Consider the following 22,530-nt stretch of genomic DNA (forward strand, 5'->3'; position numbering starts at 1 on the left):
TCAGGCCTGCCATTGCCAGGCCTGTGTGCAGTTTCACTGCCACTTCGACTTGGCATTTAAAAGTACTTGCCAAGCCTGAAACTCCCCTTTTTCTACATATAAGTCACCCCCTAAGTTAGGCCCTGGATAACCCACAGGGCAGGGTGCCATGTAGATGAAAGGCAGCACATATATACCTGTGTGTTTTTTATGTCCTGGTAGTATAAAACTCCTAAATTTGTTTTCCATTGCTGTGAGGTTTGCTCCTTTCATAGGCTAACAATAGGGCTACCCTCATATACTGTTTGAGTGGTATATTGTGATCAGAAAGGGGCAGACAGGTCATATTTAGTAAGCCCAGAATGATAATACAAAATCCTGCTGACTGGTGAGGTTGGATTTTGTATTACTATTTTAGAAATGTCACTTTTAGAAAGTGAGCATTTCTCTGCACTTTAAATCCATCTGTGCCCTACAGCCTGTCTCCAATCCACGTCTGGGCTGAGTGACAGCTCCCTTGTGCATTTCCCCCAGACAACCACAAACACAGAATGCTCAGTCACACTGGGACTCTGGCAGACAGACCTGTACTTAAAGGGGACCTGGTGCACTTCAAAACCACTCTTTGAAGTCTCCCTCACTTCAAAGGCACTTTTGGGTATATAAGCTGGGTCCCTGACCCTACCAACTCAGACACTTCCTGGGACAGACACTCTCAACCAGATTCTGCAACCTGCCCAGAGGAACTGCCTGGCTGCCCAAAGGACTCACCTGGACTGTTTGCTGTGAAGGACTGCTGCCATGCTGTTGCTATGATGCCTTGCTGGCCTCTGGCTCTGCTGAGAAGTGCTTTCCAATGGCTTGGATTGAGCTTGCCTCCTGTTTCCTGAAGTCTCAGGGCCAAAAAGACTTCTTCTCTTCCAAAGAACTCCTTGTGCGGCACAAATCAACGCACAGACTGCTAGAATTGATGCACAGCCTGCCTAGCAGTGAAAGAATCATTGCATTGCTGAGTCGGAACAACGCAGCCCGGCTCCCCTACTGGAGATTGACGCAGCACCAGTGTTGCGACTAGGACTTCGATGCACAGCCCACCGGATCAGCGCATCCCTGAGCCAGAATGACGCAGCCTGACTTCCTGCATGAGGAATTGACGTAGTGCCTGCCGTGTGACAGAAACCCCGACATATCGCTCACTGGATCGACACAACACCTGTGACTTGGTCCAGCACACCCAGGATTTCCACACATCATCCCTGGATGTCAAGAAACCTTGCATCGCAAAGAGGATTCAAGCCTGTGTGCCGGAATTTGACGCAAAGTCCTTGCCACGTGGAAAAGAAGCAACACATCGTCTGTGTGCACCCAGAACTCGGACGCACACCCTCCCTTTTCCATGCATCTCCTCCTCTGCGGTCTCTGTACATGTAATTTTGACACATACCAGGTACTTTGTGCACACAAGAGACATTTGTTGCTTTTAAAGGCTTAAGACTCTTCTTATAATTGAAAAGTGATATTTCAACTTGTACTTATCACATCTTGATTGTTTTGACCATAATTTACACAGATAAATATCTTATATTTTTCTAAACCTGTATGGTGTCTTTTTGTGGTGTTTTCATTGTGTTATTGCATGATTTATTGTGCAAATACTTTACACATTACCTTCTAATTTAAGCCTGACTGCTCAGTGCCAAGCTACAAGAAGGTGGGCACAGGATAATTTGAATTGGGTGTGACTTACTCTAACTAGGATTGTGGTCCCTACTTGGACAAGGTAGTATACCTCTGCCAACTAGAGACCCCATTTCTAACAATATGTTAGTCAGTCTGCCTGTGTTGGAGAGAAAATCCTCTCAGAGAACACTGACCAATGGTCCCAGACTGGCGAATCAGTCATGCCTCGCTTCATCATCAAATCAACCCCCAGGCCGCTTGTGTCCTTCGGACTGCCTCTCTAAATGCTAGTAGCTGTGCACCACCCCAGGCATTGCTTACTGTAACAAAAGATTTTGACAAAAAGTCTCACCTGGTCAAAGTGTCTGTAGACCTATTAGACCAAGAAACCACCAGCCAGAGTGCGCAGGTTCGCAACCATACACGGGCAGTGCCAGAATCTCACAAGTCAATTTGCCCTCAACCAATGATTTACAGCAGGGAGGCTTTCACCTCAGGCTATCTCTAAGCCACCAGAACCAACTTCCCGGTATGGTGGTGCTTGCTCCAGAGCAACTTTAATGTATCCAGAACACAAATCAATGGCCATATTCGACTTGCTGAGCTGGTTTAACATTCTTCGGCTGTTAAGTCAGCTTCCTGAGTCGGCGAGTCTCATCTTGGCGGACATGGTATCAGTGGAATTCCTACCTCCATCCACAAATGAAACAACCAAAGTGACCTGGTTCTCTGCTGAAGTAGCTAACTGAGCTGGGAGTTAGAGGTTCCTTTACGAACTGGGGGACTTAAGTTTTCCCTGCAACTGATTCAGCATATCTGTATCTCCTTTCTGGCACGACCCGACTACGGGGGGAGAATAACCTACTGAACTACTTAACATAATTTCAAATAATAATGCTGCAGGAGACCTGGACGGAAGCACCCCCACCTATATCGGAATATGTGAGCTATCACGCACCTGCAACAAGGAGAGCCCGCTTCCGGTGTTTTAGTGGTGGATTTATCATATACATTCATTTTGCTATGAAGGGAAACTACCATTTGTCACCAGTCATGCATAAAAATCTACTGACAGTCTTGCTCTCGATGGCACAAGGCCCCTCTACACTCCATCTAGCTTTAGTGAATATTTACATTCCCCTAGGGAAAGCTTGTAAATCAGAGGCTGTAAAACCTCTGACAAAAGAGGTAGAAAAGCTGTAAAATAATACTCTCTGCACTGAGATAGTCCTGTCTGGAGACTTTAACATGAACTTATTGGGCACGGAGCGCTCTGAGGAGGCCGTTATTGCACAGAACATCTTCTGGGACAGAATAGGGAAATTGCTGATAAAAGACGTAAAAGCAATGGATCTTAGAGCCACCAACGGCCGTTATAGCATTGACCAACCTCCCTCATTTATGTTCTACAATCAGAAGGGAAGAACACTAATAAAGTTCAAGATCTTACCATCCTCTTTGCTCCACAGAATCTCAAAATTCCAAATCACAAATAGAGGCGAAAGTTATAATTTGCCACAAGAGTTGTACTTTACTCATGTAATCGACCTCCACGATCCACAGATGCACTGCAGTGCACTGCAGTGCACAGTGTATGCGGCCAACGGTCGGAAGCTTAAATTGTCAAGGCAACCTAGGTCCTAAGGGTCACCATCTGGCCAGCGAACAAAGACACTCAAGCGTAATCTAAACAGCACCCTCTGCCTCCTTCAGTAAGAGCCTGGAAATGTAGCCCTGAGTACGCTGGTGCCTACCTCCAGGTCTGCCTACCGGGATCATCTGTGGGAACATCAAGGAGATGAGGCTGCAAGCGTTGAGACTGTGCTCTTGTATGCGCTGAAGACAAACAAGCATGCAGAGTTTTGGAAATGTGTAAACAGCTTAAGCACTGCAATGCATCCTCGCACCCTAATTAACATCTCAGAGTCCACTGGCATCAATACCTTTCTTGCTACTTTGGCCTCTTGATTCAGGAAGCAATCTAGGGTGGGGATCCTCCGACTCAGGAAATAACTCAAGATCAGGTGCAGAGAGCTGCTCCGTGTTCTACACAATCAGGCAGCAGCCTTCAAGTTCTCCAGGAAGCATTCAAAAGTATAATCACCCAGAGTCCGAGGATGGGAGCCCCAGGTCCCAATGGCATCCTCGCTGCACTATTTAAAACAGCACAATTGCTACTAACATCATTCCACATTCATGAAGATGCTCAATTATCTCCCCAATCTTCGAAGGAGACTCAACTAGTGATCCAGCAAATGACTGACTATTTCCACTTTTAGACGTCAAATCCAAGTTATTTCCAGGAAGCCTACTGGAAGAGCTTGAAGCCTGGGCTGCGGATAACAACCTAATCCCTTTTAATCAATCAATCTTCTCAAAAGGGGCTGGCACAACTGCCAATCTCATGGCTGGGTCGTTATTATTCAAAGTTGGCATGCCAAAAAGCCCCTTTTTCTCTCATTTATAGACTATAAAGCTGCATGTGATTGTGTAACCAGAGGGAAAATATGGTCCAACCTTGCTAAGTGGGGCATTCTGGCTCTGTTAAAAGCAATAACTCTTCTCCACATAAACACGTGGGTGAGAGTCAAATCGGGAGACAGCACGCACCTCTCCAGGGAAATTCCAGCTTCACAGGGCCTGTGACGGGGATGCGTACTTGCTCCTCCTCTTATCAACCTCTTTGTGGCTGATTTACCAACAAGACTGGACAAAGGTAACTCTCATCTGCCAAGTTTGGGGAAAACAGCTCAGACATGCTTGATGTATCCTGACGATCTCTTTTTTTTCAGCCACACCAGAGTAGGACTACAGAGGCTATTTTATACCATGGCTGTATTCTCAGAAGAAAATGCCCTTGTCATCAACCTGGCAAAATCTAAAACACTGTCTTTCAGGGGAACAATAACATATGGAAGTTAAGTGCTGAGAGGCAACGGAGGGGAGCTATTGGACAAAATGATTACCAAGCACTGTTCTACTTACCAAATTATGTATCGCCGTCCCAGGTTAACCTTGAATTTGGGCTGGTCAGACAGTCATTTGCGAGAAATGAGGCATTTATTAACCTGTGGTACAAACTCAAGGCAGCAAGACCAGGCACTTTAAGCTCCCTTCTTTGGGCCGAAATTTCTGCGCAGCCTAGCTCTTCTGCCTGGTTTTATCTCGAGTCCTACCTGACAGCACTGGGTCTAACAAATCAACTGGCCTATTTCAGCTCATATCATCTTGTCAAGTGAATGACAAAAGAAAGCATTAAAATCTACTCGCAACTAATGGACAAAGAAGCCCTAATAAAAAGAGGCCATCCCTGGCTTGTTTTGTCATCATATGACAGACTTCCACTGCAGTCTTATCTGGGCACTCAGTTAGACCCCAGATTAAAACAGCACTCTTGAAATATTGCATGGGGTGCATTCCAACGTACGCACACCTCCCCCAGTGGAAACAATGCAGTATGTCTGGTGTCTGCAGCTCTGCGGGCTAGGCCCGGAAACATTGATTCTCCAGATATGACTCTGCAAATGCGTTGCGGTGGACCGCAAGACTATCCTCTGGTGAGCATGGATCCAAAGGGGGCGGGGTGTAGGACAGCGATTATGGTGGGATTCAGTGGGGTTGGATGTACAGTTCAGTTGCAGATTGGTGACATTTTTAGACAAACTTGGGAGCAGGCTTTCAGTGATTAAGAATACAGGACACGGGCATGCAATTAGTTAACTAGCCAATCTGAAATAACCTTTTATTGTCTGTGAGCCGTAAGCCCACTCCCACTATTGACCCCTTATCTCTCTCCTGTAATTTATTGGAAGGGAAACCGGGGAGGGGTTCTGAAGTATTGTATGCAAAAGACAAAAAAATGGTCATGAATAGTATGTGTGGTGTAGAGAGGAAATGTTTCCCAAACCTTGACATTTTTTCACGTTTTTACAGACCTTGGGGATGCCAATACACTTATAGGGTTCAGGACTAATTTCTCTTCCTCAAGCACTTGTAAATTTTAAGTTTGGTTTTTAACTTTAGTGGACGGGCTCTTTATGAACTACTGTACTTTTATTTTTACAGTGCTATTCTGTATGTTATAAAGAGTACACTAACTGTGAAGATGTTACAAGATCGCTCTCCGCTTTGTTGCTCTCTGCATTTTTACTACAGACATTGAGGCGCCATCTTTAGAACTTTAGTCTTTCTAGAGTAAAATCACTTGGAAGGTCGATAACTAGGAAACTACTATTAATGGAATGGTTTCTAAGAGTTTTCATATTGTGAGCCAATAACGGTTTCAGCTAAGTAATAAATACACAGGTATTCTTTAGCAAGCTTGGACATTGACATACATTACCATTAATATGCCTGAAAATCTCTCTGAGCCACAGTTTTCAGATACACTATTGAGAATTTCATGTGACATTTGCCATTCTTCTAATGTGGGGTTTTACACACAGCATAATTTAGCAATGGGAAGAGGCACACCGCTCTGCAAATGAGAGTTTTTTGCTTTCTCTTTTTCAGTGGTGGCAGGGTGGGGGTAAAGAATAAATAAAAAAAAAAACACTTTCACCCTGTGCACTTTCTCCTCCCGGCTGTGCAATACATCCGGGAGAAGAAATGCAAAGTGCGCATGTGTGTTTGGCCGGCCAACACGGCTGGCCAAACAGACATGCACACTTATGATCATGAACCGCTCCTCCCTCCAGCCCTCAGTAGCCCTGCCCCACTATTATAATTTTATTTTTCCTTCCCCTTCTGCCGATAGCAGTGGGGCGACAATCCCCTGCCTTAGCGGAGGAGTAGCCCCTACTCTTTTTCTCTTTCTCCACAGTGCGATAGTTTTTCTCCATGGAGGCTTTCTAACAGAATATCAAAGGAAACAATATGTGACACAAAATCATTGGAGCCTAAATATCGACTGGGACATTTTTAATCATTTTTCAAGAGGGAAAGGCTCGGAGAAAAGTCATGAATGCCAACAAACTCACACGTTTATATGCCATCTCAAGGAAAACCACACCTTGACTTACACACTCCCCATTCCTTGCATAAGGTTTACAAATACATACGTGTGTGCAGTAGGTAAACCATTAATGTTTGCCAGGTATCCTTTAGTGGATTCCTAACAGGTATAAATGAACCCACTTTGATCTTATATGTAGGTTTATGTCCATAGAAGAATTTGCACACTGGCGGCTGGCTATGTTGTGTAAGTTGAGAGGTGTTAGAGGTACTTACAAGCCAATCAGACACACATGCATAGTCACAAACACCCATTCACAAACAGACACACAAGTATTCCCACACACAGTCACACCCACCCATTCACAACCACATGCACACACATAATCACACTCACCCATTCACAAGCACACACATGCCAAACATACTCACCCAGAAGTACAAGCATGCACATATTCACACCTATCCACGCACACGCAAACACATGCATACACACACTCACCCATTTACAAGCACACTTGGGGAAAAAATCAAACAGGCATTCATACACACACGCATACATTCAAACATTCACTAAGTCGCTTGTCAGGCATTATGGTCAGGGCTATCCATGGAAGAAATCACCAGCTAAGGCAGGAGCACCACAGCTCGGGAAGGAGCAGGAGGTTTTGGGCAGCAGAAAATTGAATATCCAACCACCTCCTCTCATTTGCTAACCTTGTGAGGTGTCAACTAATGAGAGGAGGATACCTAATAGATCATCACAGATGGTGTGGAATCAGTGACAACCTGAGAAGGGTCGGTGTGAGGTTTTACTGGTTGACATTCCACTCTAGGCAGTTCAAGGCTTAAACATAAACCACCTGCAGCTGACTGCCAATGATGCTCTGCCAGGGCTTTGATGGGATGATGTCACTGCCCTTAGGGCTGTGAGATCTTCAACCCACCGAACCTTGTCTGGATTGTGCCCGTGCATTACTGACTATAACCTGCCTTGCTGCAATACTTTCACAAAATGAATGTCTTCTAGGCCAGGGTTCTGCAAAGTCGGTCCTGGAGAGCCGGGTCCATGCCAGATTTTTAGCATATCCACATTTAGAAAAAAGATGTTTCAGAAATTTACAGTTTAGCAAATGTGGATATGCTAACCCGGTTCTAGGCTGATGTGTGCTCAGTCTCTCACTCATCATGCACTTAAAAAATGGGGAAAGCACAGCCTCAGAGCCCACCCTAATGCCCACCCCAAATTATGACCACATTATTCCAGTTTTTGCAGTGAATGCATCATTTGCTTTTACAGAAAAAGGCATTTGAAGCCAAAATTCATAAAGCAGTACATGCCTTAAGAGATGTTCTTTTTTTCGCAATTTGTGGTTTTTCCAGTGGAAATGCAAGAGCTAGGTGTGTCCAAAATTTTTGTAATTTTCTTTGAGTAATTATGTGAAAGTTTGGGAAAATTACATGAAGTTATGTAAAATGTATGCAAAGCGCAAATCCATTATTTAATGCTGTATTTTAATGAAACAGATGTCCTTGTTTTAATTTTTGATGAGAGGACACAATCTGGTTAAAAAAACATGCAAAAACACAATTGCCGTAAACAACAGTCACTCTCGTTCTACTTGCTCTTGGTGTTCCTGCATTCTACACCTATAATTTTGCGAAGAACAGAGGCGTCATTACATGATGTGGTTTAATGGCATAACATCAGGAATTTTGCACAACAAGCCTAACACAAAATTCCTGAAATTACACAAATTGCTCTGGTATTATTTAAATTTCACCCACACCTAGGTAGAACCTCAAGTACAGCTGGAAAATCCTTTCATTACAGAATATGCACTCGCCCAACTGAGTTTCACATAGGAGGGTGAAAACCTAGACCACGCGGGAGGCAGTTACGTTTTGCATCCTCCATAGGAATGGTAATAACTGGCGAAATAATTGCCCTACAAGCTCCATAGTGTCATCTCTCATCAGGATTTTGAATAGAAATCCACTTTTCACCAACTTGCTAGAAATCCTGCCTTCTTGCCATGACCGTCTAGCATTTATAGTTGCAGAAAAGGTGCATCTTACAAGTGACTTTTGATGGGAACACAATCTGGATTAATTTTTATGTCTGGGGCTAACCAATGCTTTTATTTTTTTTCTAAAACATATGTATAATATACTTATTCAAATTGGTTTCAGCCTGCCCTATTCATGCATCGGTCTGTTTTTAAGTCATTCAAATGTTTCTTCTGACCACTACACCATACAGCATGGTGCAGTGGGTAAGCACACTTCAGCCACTGGCGTACTTCACCATGAGTGTCAGCATTCTGCTCTTTCATAAGGAGCACATCTGTGGTCAGAATAATTCTCTTCAGTGCCAGGTACTGCTGTGGAAATGTGTGCTTTTTGTAACCAAAAACGTTTTTTGCAATTGTAACTGTACTTGTATTCTTATAGCGGTAACTCCCCCTGATAAGACTTTGAAGCACTTTATTGCATGTAGCACACTACTACAGAACCCAGGGTTAGTGGTAAATCTAGTGGTTATTGCAATTAGTCATGTACTCGCTTGAAAAGCTTATGTGCATTTAGTCAAATTACTTAGTGAATAGGTTATATTAATCCAAGTTAGATGTGATCATTAGTTGGGGCTAAGTGGTTTCATGTGAATATTTGGTGAGGTAGATAGGCTGGTGGATATTACGTAATGTAAGATTACAGAGATAGGGTTTTAAAGAGGAGAGGTTGTGATATATAAAATGAGGTATCAGCTAATTGCAGAATTTAAATAAGAAGTATTAAGGCAGCTAGACATGAGATTGAGATGAGGTCATACTCAGAAATAAAAGGCATGCAGTGAACGGAAGGTAAGAAGAGGGTCACTCTGGATAAAGAAAGGAGGGAAATCAAGCTGCAGTAGGTCAAGATCATTTTTTTCATGCAGGGTTTTAGAAGTATGGTGGGAAAAGGCTTGTTGAGATAGCAAGCAATCGCAGGATATAAGCTGTAGAAAGAAACATCATACATAGTGCTTCATATGTGGGGCAGGCAACTTAAACATGCATCTATGAAGTGTACCCATCATTTAATCATTAAGAGCCTGAACCTGCTGTGTGCCAAGACTAATGCAGCACTTTTAAACAAAGTCTGTAGTATCCTCATCTGGGTACATGGTGTGTATGATGCACAAGGGGAGTTGGCGCCAAAAGAAGGGAAGGTTTCATTTAAAGATCTACTCCCATTACTCGGTAATAGAAGGTTTTTTCCACTCATCCACAAAAATTAGTTATTCAGCAATGGCTGAGAGCATCTCGTCAATGTGTAGTACGATGTATACCCTGTCACCTAATCCCATCATACTGTAGGTTGTGTGGGTTTGTGTATTTAAACATGGTAGCATGAGTGATGGAAGTCTGTGGGTTCTATTTTGAAAGCCCCTAGCCTGTTTGTGGGCCCAAGAAAGGAGTGATGTTCCCAGACAGTGGAAGTGTACCAGGGGAGATGCAGGAGGAAGGAGACCCAGTCAGTGGAATAAGGAGAAATTCATCGAGGCTCCTATAGAAATTCAATTAGGTCGTTTTGCTGGGAGGGGCTGCTGATTTGTCTTCTTGTAGATCTGCCACTTGGTGAATGTTAGGAGTGAAGGGGGCTACAGAGAGAGAAGCATTTTCAGATAAATCACCTTTTTGTCTCCCTTCTGATCACTGCCTTTGTGGCTGATCATAGCCAGGTGCAGATAGTTCACATCTCTTTGTGACTCTTGTGCATGCTTCAGGCAGGAGACTTCCCTGGTTTGAGGAGTATCAGTCTACACAAAGGCTGTGTCTGCAAAACAGGCTAGACAGCCAATTGTAGTAGTCTAAGAAAGAGGGTGGGTAACAATTTTGAGTCATGCACTTTAAAGTGCCAGTAATGATTTCTATCACCAACCTCTTATGTTGCTGCAACTTAAAGAGGGAGAGTAATCAGTCCACTGTGTTGAAATTAAATGTGTCTTGCAGCTGCCATTCAAACATGCAAACATGCAATCTTGCTAAGTGGTTGTTCCGATGTTGCACCATCCTGTATAAGCACCTCCACAATCTTACTGGTTTAAGGGTAAATCACCAGCTCCTCTACAATATCCCCCCCAAACACTTTAAAATAGTTGAAAGATTACTCCTGACAAAGGCAGAAGTAAAACCTTTGCGTAGTGAAGAAAAAAGTTAGTGTAGGTAAAGTAAGTTGTCCAATTGCTCAGCAGAGTTTCTCATACGCAAATACAAGACCGTCTATTGGCTCATGTGAAAATGTAATACACAAGAGTTTGCTAAGAGTAAGGTTTCCTGGTCTAATTCTTTAACTCTTGTAAATTTCTGCAAATGGTAAAGATGAACTAATGCAAGATACCAATACAGCGACATATACAATGCTTGTGACTTCCAATAGGGATTGAGACCATAATTTTTTATTGTGACAGCATCAAATTATTACATTTCACAAATGCATTAAATTCTTTGACTGACTTTCCAGTCAGAAATGCAAGCCGTACTCACAGTATTTCCTTAGAAGGCGTGTCTTAATAGTGAAGGCTTTTGAATTAATTAATCATTTATGCCAGTCTGAAGACTTCTACATAAATATAGATAAACATTTTGCCGCAGCGGCAGACAACCCTCATTCACAGATCTATAACGTGGTATTAGAAGCTGGCAGCCAACAGATTTGTGCTGCATAGGGCTGGGCCTACTTGGAAGTGGTCAAGGGAACAACTAAAATATGACAACGGTTTGTCTATGATCCCAAAAAATATATTCTACCGTTAGGCAGTAGGAATTGTACAACCCCTGCTACTCAATATATAGTAAAGGAATCAGGTGAAACATAGATTTGAGGACTGACGGGCATGTACCTTGAAAGGGACACTCAGGATGGAATCCCTTGCATGACTCAGTCAGTTTCTCTACTTGTTTTTTGACAATTTTTAGAATCAAGCCTGCGAGTGCATGCGCTAGCGCATGCGTCTCGTATGCAAGACACTATTGTGTTCAGTAAAGGGCCTGGAGCCCGCCTGTCTCTAATCATCTGTTGGTTTGGTTGCCACTCTTCTTTACAGCCTCAAATTCGTCAAGGCATGCCAGGCATCATTTCTGGTCCCGTATGTGGAGCAGGGATCAAGCTCTAATTGATTTCAACGTAATTAGTGCCTGTCCGCATCTCCCGACTTGATCGAGGTACTTTTCTTTAACTTCCAGTGCCCCGCAAACAGAAGGCTTGTGACTGGTAAAACAGGCCCAGCAGGATAAGCAAAATTGCAAAGTTTTATTTTTAAAAATGAACTTTCTTTTATTTTGTGAAGTCGTCTTTCCTCAGTTTTCACTCATGTTTTCTTTTGTTTTTGCGCTGTTGTCAAAAGATGACAATTAACTTGTTTGATATATGCGAGACCTACTTCATTGCAAATACTTCTTTATAATTTCACCGTTATAGCAGCACCACAACAGTAATTTTTTGCGAAAATATGACAAAACAAGCTTTGGCTTTGCCAACAATTGTTTACAACAGTTTCATCAGAAGTCAAAGGTTCATGAATCCATTTAAATAATAATGGTTTCGTACAAAAAAGTAACTGATAAGCAGGTGGTAGTAAACTTAGCAAGTTAATTCCATATTCCTGAATCCCAACCTTTTCCATGATCCTGTCCACTTGGCGATTTTGCATTTCAATCTCGTTGCCCATATCCAGCGCCATGTGACGAAGATTTACTATAACACCCTCGACCTGCTCAAGGTTCTCATCCATTTCATTTTCTCGAGCATCATTTGTTACCCTGAAGTGAAAATAAACATGTACATTAATATATTGCCCCACCGAGTGCATCTTTTTCCAAAGGAAAGTAAATTAATTTAGGAAAAACAAATGGCAACAGAAGACATTTTCTAATAATAAGTTTATAGTACAAAACTGCAGCAACTACAATTTTAGATGGAGAGTTTCTTGTGGCAACGATTTTTGGCAGAACTGCATTTTTAAAGAAAACCTCTATTTGAAACAAAGCTAGGAGAAGTTATTTGAACTAGTCAAGTTTCACAAAATGCAACTTCTAATTTGTCAAATTCACCCAACTTTGAAGGCAACGTTTGAAACTTCGGCCACCACCACTGACGCCCTTTCATTTTATGGTCGAGCCTGTGTCGCATGCGCTTGCACTTGCATTTCGCTTGCGAGACGCTTTAGGAATTAGAAAAGGGCTCGGAGCCCCGATGACGTCACGTCAGTTGTCTTTCATTGGTTCGTGGGCTGGGCTGTTAAAATCTGCTTGCTTTCATTAGTGGAAGGAACACATACGTCATGCCTTTTCCGGTGGTTAGCCCTTATCGAGCGCAGCGACCAAGTACTGGAAACATGCGAGGCTCGCTGTTTCCCATCAGGTTTGTGGACTACTATTTATCTTTTGTTTGCAGCGCGATCTCGCTTGGCAGAAGTCGAGCGCTTTGCATAACATCGATCCTGTTCCATAGTTACTGTAGCAGCGCGATCGCAATGTTTTTTTCTTTCAATGTGGAAAGAAAAATCCGGTTAGGAGTTTACAACTACTAATGGCAGCGCGATCGCGCAGTTTTTTTCTTCAATTTGGAAAGAAAAATCTGGTTGGGAGTTTACAACTGCTAATATCTGTAACTCGGAGAAATGAGAGACCCTAGTGCATTGCAAATGCTTCTTCTATATTGCCAACTACTGCGAAGGAAGTTGTCCTCTAAAGATTAGAAACAATACAATAATTTCTCACTGTTAGGAGTAATTATGAAAGCAGAGAACTGACACAACTGCATCAGACAGTTTACAGAGGTGTTTGATTCAGGTGAAGTCCTGTTCCCACATGACCACGTGCAGTCTCTTCAGCCGGTGGTGTTCTGTAAAGCAGCATAAACGCATAAAACCTCAATTTAATTAAAACTCTTGTGTTTTTGTAATATATTAGGGAGCACTGCAAATTTGAATATTTTAGACAAGTTCTCAAAACTTTGTAAATCATCATATTTCTTTATAAGAAGAACTTGAGCAAATTGTTGATTTGCATGGCACTTCAGTTAAAAATGTAGGCCTAGATTTATCAAACATTAACACAACAAAACATAGCAAGACACCTCTCTGCGCTGCATGAAAGGGAAAGTGTAGGAATGTGCTATATTTAACATTATATGGTGCATTCCTTCCCCCTCCCTGTGCTGGCGCACAACGTTCTGCCTTGTGCCACCACAAGCACACTTGCGCTGTGCTGCAAGGGTGCCTGAGTTGTAAGCAAGATTGTTTTTGTGTAGGACAGGACACTCTCCTGCACAAAAACAATCCAATCCTCTGATGCTTTTTTCTCTTTCTATGTGTGCTGCGGAATGCAGCACAGGTGTAAAGAAAAGAGGAAAAAACACGGAGAGATAAACAATTTTTCCTAGTTACACCTGCCTTGGGAAGGTGTAGCATTTAGATTCATTTCCAGGTCTACCATTCATGGTAAATCTGGAAATGCACCAGAATCCATGGAACGATGCATGGGAAAACCCACGCTTCATTCACTGAATGCCTCGCTGGAGCAGAGTAACACAAGGCAGCAACTTTTCCCATCTTCGTTACTCCAGATTTACTGAGCCCCAAAGTATCACACAAGTTGGCTTTGTGTTGCTTGGTAAATTTGACTTTAGTGTTGTGTTGCCCTTGCTTTACCTTGTGTTATGCAAGGGTAACACAATACTATGATAAATCTGCCCCTTAGTTAATTTATTTTTATTATATCAGCACTATGAACGGCAGCAAGTACCCATGCATAACAATGCAAAAAAAATCAAAATAAAATCAAAATGCTTACAAACACAAGTGAATTGTTGACCAGATGTACTAAGAAATGATTCCTGAAAAGCGTAGCAAACTGTGCATCAAATTTCCTAAATCAATTCTGAATTTGCAGCCTGGCCTATCAACTAATAAGTTGGTTCACAAAATTTCCTTCTGGAGGGGGTCACAATCTGACCTAGCCCATGAATATTAATGAGATAGACCACAAATTGTGAACCACTCCGATAGATCATTCAGAGATGGTGGTTTATTTTTTTAAAATTAAATACAGCCTGCTTTCTTTAAAGGAAATGGGGCTGCATTTAGAAAGAAGTGCATATTTTCAGGTATATTGGAGAGTAGGCTGTGGTTCAGTTGACCCGTACATACTCCCTATCAAACTTTTTTTCTCAAAAAGCAGAAGAATCCAGTTAGACCTGGCAACCTTGGCATAGCCTCTCCTGTCTTTTTTGTCTCTGCTTCCCATGTTTTGACTGCGTGTTGGACTCTGTTTTTGCTGTTTTTGTACTCTGGGCACCAGTGCTAAAGTGCAAGTGCTCTCTGTGTAAATTCCATGTGTAAAGGGCTTTTCCAAGATTGCCATATTTGATTTACAATTAATTCCCTAGCAAAGTGCACTAGAGGTGCCCAGGGCCTGTAAATCAAAATGCTACTAGTGTGCCTGCAACACTGGTTGTGCCACCTACACGAGTAGCCCTGTAAACATAGCTCAGACCTGCCACTGCAGTGTCTGTGTGTGCAGTTTTAAACTGCCAATTCGACCTGGCAAGTGTACCTACTTGCCAGACCCAAACCTTACCTTTTTTATACATGTAAGGCACCCCTAAGGTAGTCCCTAGGTAGCCCTAAGGGCAGGGTGCAGTGTATGTTAAAGTTGGGACATGTACTGTTTTTTTTTTCCTGAAATACTGCCAAATTAGTTTCTCACTTTTGCAAGGCCTGTCTCTCTCATAGGTTAACATGGGGGCTGCCTTTAAATATCCTTAAAGTGCAGTTTTCCCTTGGGAGCAGATCGAAATGAGAAGTTTGGGTCTCTGAACTCACAATTTAAAAATACATCTTTTAGTGAAGTTGTTTTTTAGATTGTTAGTTTGAAAATGTCACATTTAGAAAGTAGGCATTTTCTTGTTTAAACCAGTCTGTGATTCTGCCTGTTTGTGGATTCCCTGTCTAGGTCAGACTGACAGTTGGGCTGTTTCTATATCCCCTCTAGACAGTGATACAAAGGGAGCTGGGGTGTAGCCTGCATATCCTCATGAGTAATCTGGGCTAGAGTGGAGGGAGGAGTGGTCACTTACACCTAAATGGGCTGTGCCTGCCCTCACACAATGTAGTCTCCAACCCCCTGGTGTGTGTCTGGGGCCTAGCCTGGGCAAGGCAGGGTCCTGTAAACAAAAGAGACTTCTCTTTGACGTTGGGCAACTTCAAAGGCAGAAAGGGGTATAAGTATTGGGCCCAAAACCCCAGACTTTAGATCACCTTAGGGTTGTTTGAAAGATTCAAGACGGACCTCTGCCAGGAGAAGAGCTGAAGAGCTGAGAAGTGCTGCCCCTGCCTGTGACTGTGCTTTGTTGATCTGTCCTACAGTTGCTGCTTCTGCCTGTGAAAGGTGAGAAATACTGGACTTTGTTGTGCATTCCTGCTTGAGAGGTATCACCAAGAGCTTAGACTGAGATTGCCTCCAGTTTTTTAAGCCTCAGGGACAGCAAAGGCTTCACCAACCAGTCTCTGAGCCTGCATGCTATGGACGCTTGCTTGTCAGAGGGTGCCATTCCAGTTCCTGGGCCAATGAGAGTGAAATTCTGGTAAAATCCTGTGAAACTATGCCAGATGACACTGTGCAACTTCCTGAGGATTCTGCTGTATTGAACCTGTGAAGCCGCCTGCACCTGAAGCCGTGGACCTCACAGAAGCAGGATGACCCTACCGACATTGCAGGCTCTGCATCACTGACGCTGCTGGCGTCCCAAGAACTTGCAAGATCGGAGTGTCATAGCACCGATGTTGATGACACCCAACTCAGTTGCAGCACTGTGATCCTGTGATGTGACCGTGACCCCATGAGGTCGCCCCTCCCGCATCGGACTTCGCCAGACTTCGAGTTTGCTGGAGGTGCCCAGGGAGCTACTCCTCGCAACTGATGCGCCTGACCTCCACTGCTCTGCAGCAAGGACCCGACGCCTCTTTGTGATGCCTCCGCTCCTTCGCCTCGCAGCACTGGAACCGACACTACATCGGATCCAGCAATGCCTCGCTCATCGACTCCGTGCACAGTCCTGTTTTCCACACTTTTGCTAAGGTACTCTACCTGGGGGTCCATGTGACTCCGTAAATGGTGCCAGTGGTGTCACATTGTGGGAAACAAAACCGTCAACACGCCGCCTTACATCAAATTGCAGAGCTGGTGCTTCTAGGCACTATTTTTGTGTTTTTAATTGCTAAAGTCATATTTTTAACTGTGTATTGTGGATTTTTGTCACATTTGGTCTTGTTTACTTAGATAAATATTTACAATTTTTCTAAACCTGTGTGGAGTCCATTTTGTAGTGTTTCACTGTATTACTCTGTGTGTTGGTACAAATACTTTACACATTGTCTCTGAGAGTGAGCGGGGATTAACCAGTTGTGTTTCTCCTTTGCCCTGACTAGAGTGAGGGTCCTTGCTTGGACAGGGGGTATCAACACAAAATAAATGTCATCCAGACCAGGCTTGGAAGTAAGGCGAACACATGATAGGGCTAGCCAATGGTACTGTAACATACTACCATAGAAAACCTTTGAGGCAGGGAATTAGTTTTTAGTGATAAAAATGTAAGTATCAAAAGTATTCATCGTTTGTTTTTAAATTTGATAATTCATGTAATTAAACAATATTAAACGTTTTAACTTATTCTGAAAAATATAAAAAGTATTTTTTTTAAATTAATCATTATTTAAATATAAGTTTAATTTGAAGAGGCAATGTGCTGTAAATTTTAGTTTTATTAGTTCCAGGCTAATTAAATATATTTTAAAATTATTTCACATTTATATTTTAAATGAAAATATTTTCATTTGTTTTAAATAAATGTGCCTATTCTTTCCTATAAGGAGTTATCTGCCTTGGCTGTTGCGATTTCCATCATAGGTGAATAATTATTATATTATCTTTGTACTTGTAAACTCAGTCATAGAAGGCTCCATCCCCTCACTGGAGGGATGGAGCTCTGTCAGCCTACACACACGTGTAAATCTGTTTTCCAAAATGGTGAATAGTAAAACAGTTACACCTAGCTATAGGAATAAATGTCAGGGATGTGGAATTCCTATCGCCCGAGACATCTTGTTTGGGGTCAAGGGCGACAAGTTTATATGTTTACTTTGTCCTTGGGACAAGTAGGCCCAACCCCCTGCAGCACAAACCCTTTGGCTGCTTGTTTACAGAGAGTGGAATTCTCTGCAGTTGAGGTAATGTGTTTCCAAAAGATAATGCTGTTCGAACTTGTATATATGGTTCATTATTTGAAAGCCTTCATTTTTAGGGTGAGTGCTGTAAATAAATGTTTTAAGGTCACACTTCACTACTGACGTTGGTTCCAGTACAAAAAAAAAAAAAACATGTACACACATGTTTGAAAAGTTTAGGCTAAGAGGCTAAGTATAATGTTACCAGAATGCTCTCTGATTATATGCAAATGAAGTGTCATTTAGTAAAATGTGTTGATGCATGCTAGTATTTCCCAAAAATATTTCTAATGGAAAATCAGTGTAACCATTTTCAACACGATTATGGGAAGCATGAAAATAAACAAACACTGACAAAGCCAACTGATCTGACATATTTTTATAAGTCTTTTAGTTTCATCAATGCGTGTCTTGTTTTGACATGGCTTTTGTAATACTTTATTCTTGTGGGAGCTACCAGGCCCTCAACATTGTAACAAACATTGGCAAAACCCCCCCAAAAAGTTTTTGAACTCTTAAAGCACACGTTGCCATCAGCGGCATAACAAAGGCCCCGCAGCCGCCCTCCAGGGGGCCCCTCCAGCACAGCACCTGCCCTGAGTGAGTCTGGAGAGGGGGCTCCTCCATGTTCTTTGCAAAGGGGCACCCTCCAGTTTTGTTACGTCACTGATTGCCACTGTAGTTCCTGACACTGAACAAAACTACTTTGTGTGGCAATATGCTCCTTGTGGAAGAGCAGAATGCCATCGCTCACAGTAAAGCCAGCCGAAAGAGAGAGAAATAGAAGTTTAATAAAAACAAAATGTCTTTGTTAACACCAGACCTAATTAGGGACCAAGACCCACATGTAGGTAGCTTTTTGCATGTCGCAAACAGCGACTTTCGCTGTTTGCGACATGCAAAAAGCACATTGCGATACACAAACCCAGTTTTGCGATTCAGTAACCTGGTTACCGAATCACAAAACGGGTTTGCAACTCGCAATTAGTAAGGGGTGTTCCCTTCCTAATTGCAACTCGCAGTGCAATGTAGGATTGTTTTGTGACCGCGAACGCGGGCGCAAACCAATCGCAGTTTGCACCCATTTCAAATGGGTGCTAACACTTTCGCAAAAGGGAAGGGATCCCCATGGGACCCCTTCCCCATTGTGAATGTCACTGTAAACATTTTTTCAGAGCAGGCAGTGGTCCTGCGGACCACTGCCTGCTCTGAAAAAATGAAACGAAAACGTTTCATTTTTCGTTTTTGTTATGCATCTCGTTTTCCTTTAAGGAAAACGGGCTGCATTACAAAAACAAACAAAAAAAACTGCTTTATTGAAAAGCAGTCACAGACATAGTGGTCTGCTGTCTCCAGCAGGCCACCATTCGCGAGGGGGTCGCAAATTGCGACCCACCTCATGATTATTCATGAGGTGGGCATTTGCGAAGCCCTTGCGAATCACAGATGGTGTCAAGGACACCATCCTACATTCGGATTTGCGACTCGCAATTTGCAGGTCACAAATCTTAACCTACCTACATGTGGCCCCAAATTCTTAAAGAAAGTCACAAAAGTGCACCCATGGTATATGTCGTACCCCTATAAAATATTTGTGAACTGTATTTTAGCATGGGTAAATACGATGTGTAGATTTGCTCATGTGAAAATCTATTGAGCATTTGCAAGTTCATTTTCCCTCCAGCCACTTTCTTCCCAACCCTGGAAGAAGTTCTAATTCTGCCATTGTCAGGAGTAAATGTCCAACCTTTCTTATTATGGGAAAATATTAGAGAGAAGCTGGTAAAAATCTTTAAAACATGCAGGTTAGTAGGTTTGCAGACTCAAAGGCATTCCAGCCCTGAAACTATTGCTTACTGCTTCCTCCAGCCCCAGTATGCAGATCTGCAGAAGGTGGCAAAATAAGGAAATTGCTACAGTAGCGATTGAAACTCCAAGTATTCAAGCCCTACTATGGTAGTAGCCCTGGCATAATCAGAGAGGCTATTAATTGCTGCCATAATTTGTCGCCACACTACATGGCACCAAAGGGACAAGTAGATCTTTTTACAGGACAAGTAGATTTGAGAAGCAACCTGTCCCCTGGACAAGTAGATATTTTAATAAATTCCACACCCCTGAATGTACATGTGAAAAGGTTTAAAATGTAAATTTCCCTTTGTGAATCAAGCCTCTAGAGTTATTTACGGGCACAAAATGGTTTTGCCACAGCCTATAATATTTCAAAGGTTTAGAACTATTGACGCTTGCTCCTTCTTTTAACAAGATGCAATTTAAAAAAAAAAGTTTTTTGCTGTAATCGTACACAAACCACTGTTGACATGTATTTACTGAATTACCACAAACTTGTCTTTGTAAATGAGCTTAAAGTAACTAATTCCACACTCCGGCATCGAAGCACAAACATATCCACTCCATTTCTGAAGTCTGAGTTTGTTGAGGAGCCAATTTGCACATTTATTTCCTTGTCTTTTTTTTGCTCAACAGTAAATATGAATTAGGCCACATAATTGCTCTACTAAGATGCAATGGGTTGATGACTCCCATAAAAGAGCTTACCTGCGAATATGACCACCACTAAGGTTCATCCTTTCACGTTCATCAACAATGCGGGCTGGCTGATTGCCTATAACACCATCTTGATTATTTCCCCAGGCCTTTTTGCCAGTATCACCTGATATAAGCCTGTGCAGAAAAAGAATGTAAGTGAAAAAACACTACTTCCATGTAAAAAATGGACATTCTTCTCCTTATACTAAACGAAGGACTGCTTGAGATAAAAGGCATCTTGAACAATGTTTTTGATCATATCATTGTGTATGCAATTAATCAAACTGCTCAGCAGGATAGCCTCTTGATATTGAAACTGTGTGTGATACAAGGGTGGCAGGTTTGAAACCTGGCAGGATTATCAGCCTTTCATTGTTCTCATAACATAAATATATTAGTTGCAATTGATATTTATAAAAAGCTTTCTAAGTAAAGCACTATGAATGAAAGCGGATCATAAATAATAAGTTATAATTATAAATATCAATAAAATTATGAAGTTATTGAGGATCACATCAATGCTGTTTATAATCCATAAAGCTAGGAAGCTCCAGTACATAGTGTTTGCTAAGCCGTTATATTGATAAATAAAGAACATTAAAAACATTTAATTGACAGTTTTATATTTTAACACAAGACACAAAAACACATAGACAGACAGACATGCAACACAACTGTAGAGTATAGTGTGTACATTACATCACACGTACTTTGGGGACATATAGAGTGCATTGTTAATGGTAATTGAATGTAAGATCACCCTTTAACATTTAGCCTTTCAACCTTCAAAGCCATAGCCATGAATTCTGTAGATCACTTACAGCCTGTAAGCATATTTGGCTGGCTAGAAGTAATGCATTCACATTTCCCAATATTACAGAGGTGCATTCAAATTGTTGCAAATAATTGAGAACTAATGTACAGACTATTGTCAATAAATGCACCAGGTCAAACAGACATGGGTGTGATGAATACAAGGGAAATAATAAGACAAAACAGACAAAACAAGCCAACTAATGAAAGAAAGCAATAGGCACCCTATGCACCATTTGCATGCTTCAGCTACAGACATGAGGAGGAAATGTAACATTCTCACTGAAAACAATTGTTAAAGCGACCTGTTGACTAAGAAATGCACCATCCATAATGGCCTTCATATGTAGCTAACTCCACATTACATGGGATTCTCAAACTTGAGGAATTTAATGTAACTATGAGGTTCTGGAAACCACTTCTTCTGCAAATGAAAAAGGACTTGCCATACAGGAAATATTAGCATTCCATCATGTATGCAATGGCACATATTAACGTGTGCCATAAGATTAGTGGTGTTCTCAAGCAGATTTATTTTGTGTGAGAAGCACATTATTTGCTCTCTCTATGGGAAGTAGATGAGTTGCAGTAGATTACAGTCCAATTTTTTAAAAAGTCCAGGATCACAGATTGAGGTAAAAAAGGAATGTCCCCATACAGAGAACCTATAACTGGATAGGAGCCTATTTTCAATATTCTTAATCTCTATAACTAATGTGGTAGCCAGGAGTTACTGCTAGTAATGATGATTAGATAATTTAGGTAGTCCACCCCCCCCCCAAAACAAATGTAATGCATTCACCAGCATTTAATGGGGTGCATTTTTTGGTTTTGCATATGATGCCAATTAAATATTCCCAACTTTCCACTAACCTTTGCTTAAGAAGGTTTTAACAGACTTAAATTACGTGTAAATTTGCTGTGTCTTTCTAAAAATGCATTTTATCCGGTGTTTAATTTCAGAAGGCATGTAGAGCCTGATATTCTCTGCAGCTGTGGAAACATATGAAGGTAGAAACATATTTCTTTACCTAAGTAGCAAAGCGTCCAATAAGTGCTGCTCACATTAAGTGCATTTAATGATTATTAACTAACGTACAAGTAATTAATATTATTTCTAAACTTAGACTGAATATTTAAGATTTGTGTAGCTTTCAAGGATTTTGTAGTACATCCAAATCACTTGAACCAGACTTTACTGGCTCAAAAAATCTAATCAAAACCTGTCTCTTGAACATGGAATTTATGAGTAGAATAATTACATGTGATTATACTTGAACAGG

At 41.9% G+C, this 22,530-nt stretch overlaps 1 protein-coding gene across 5 annotated transcripts in view; it reads right to left on the bottom strand.

The window, feature by feature from the left end:
* LOC138295682 (synaptosomal-associated protein 25-like) overlaps window positions 1-22,530 on the bottom strand; it is a 593,575-nt gene that overhangs the window by 60,573 nt on the left and 510,472 nt on the right. For all 5 annotated transcript variants that reach the window (XM_069234122.1, XM_069234124.1, XM_069234121.1 and 2 more), the window contains 2 exons: window positions 20,444-20,569; window positions 12,275-12,419 (listed from right to left, as the gene is read on the bottom strand). In XM_069234122.1, coding sequence (XP_069090223.1) covers window positions 12,275-12,419; window positions 20,444-20,569 — 271 coding nt within the window. The remainder of the gene's footprint in view (window positions 1-12,274; window positions 12,420-20,443; window positions 20,570-22,530) is intronic.

This window comes from Pleurodeles waltl, chromosome 5 (assembly GCF_031143425.1).
Source record: "Pleurodeles waltl isolate 20211129_DDA chromosome 5, aPleWal1.hap1.20221129, whole genome shotgun sequence".
NCBI lineage: Eukaryota > Metazoa > Chordata > Amphibia > Caudata > Salamandridae > Pleurodeles > Pleurodeles waltl.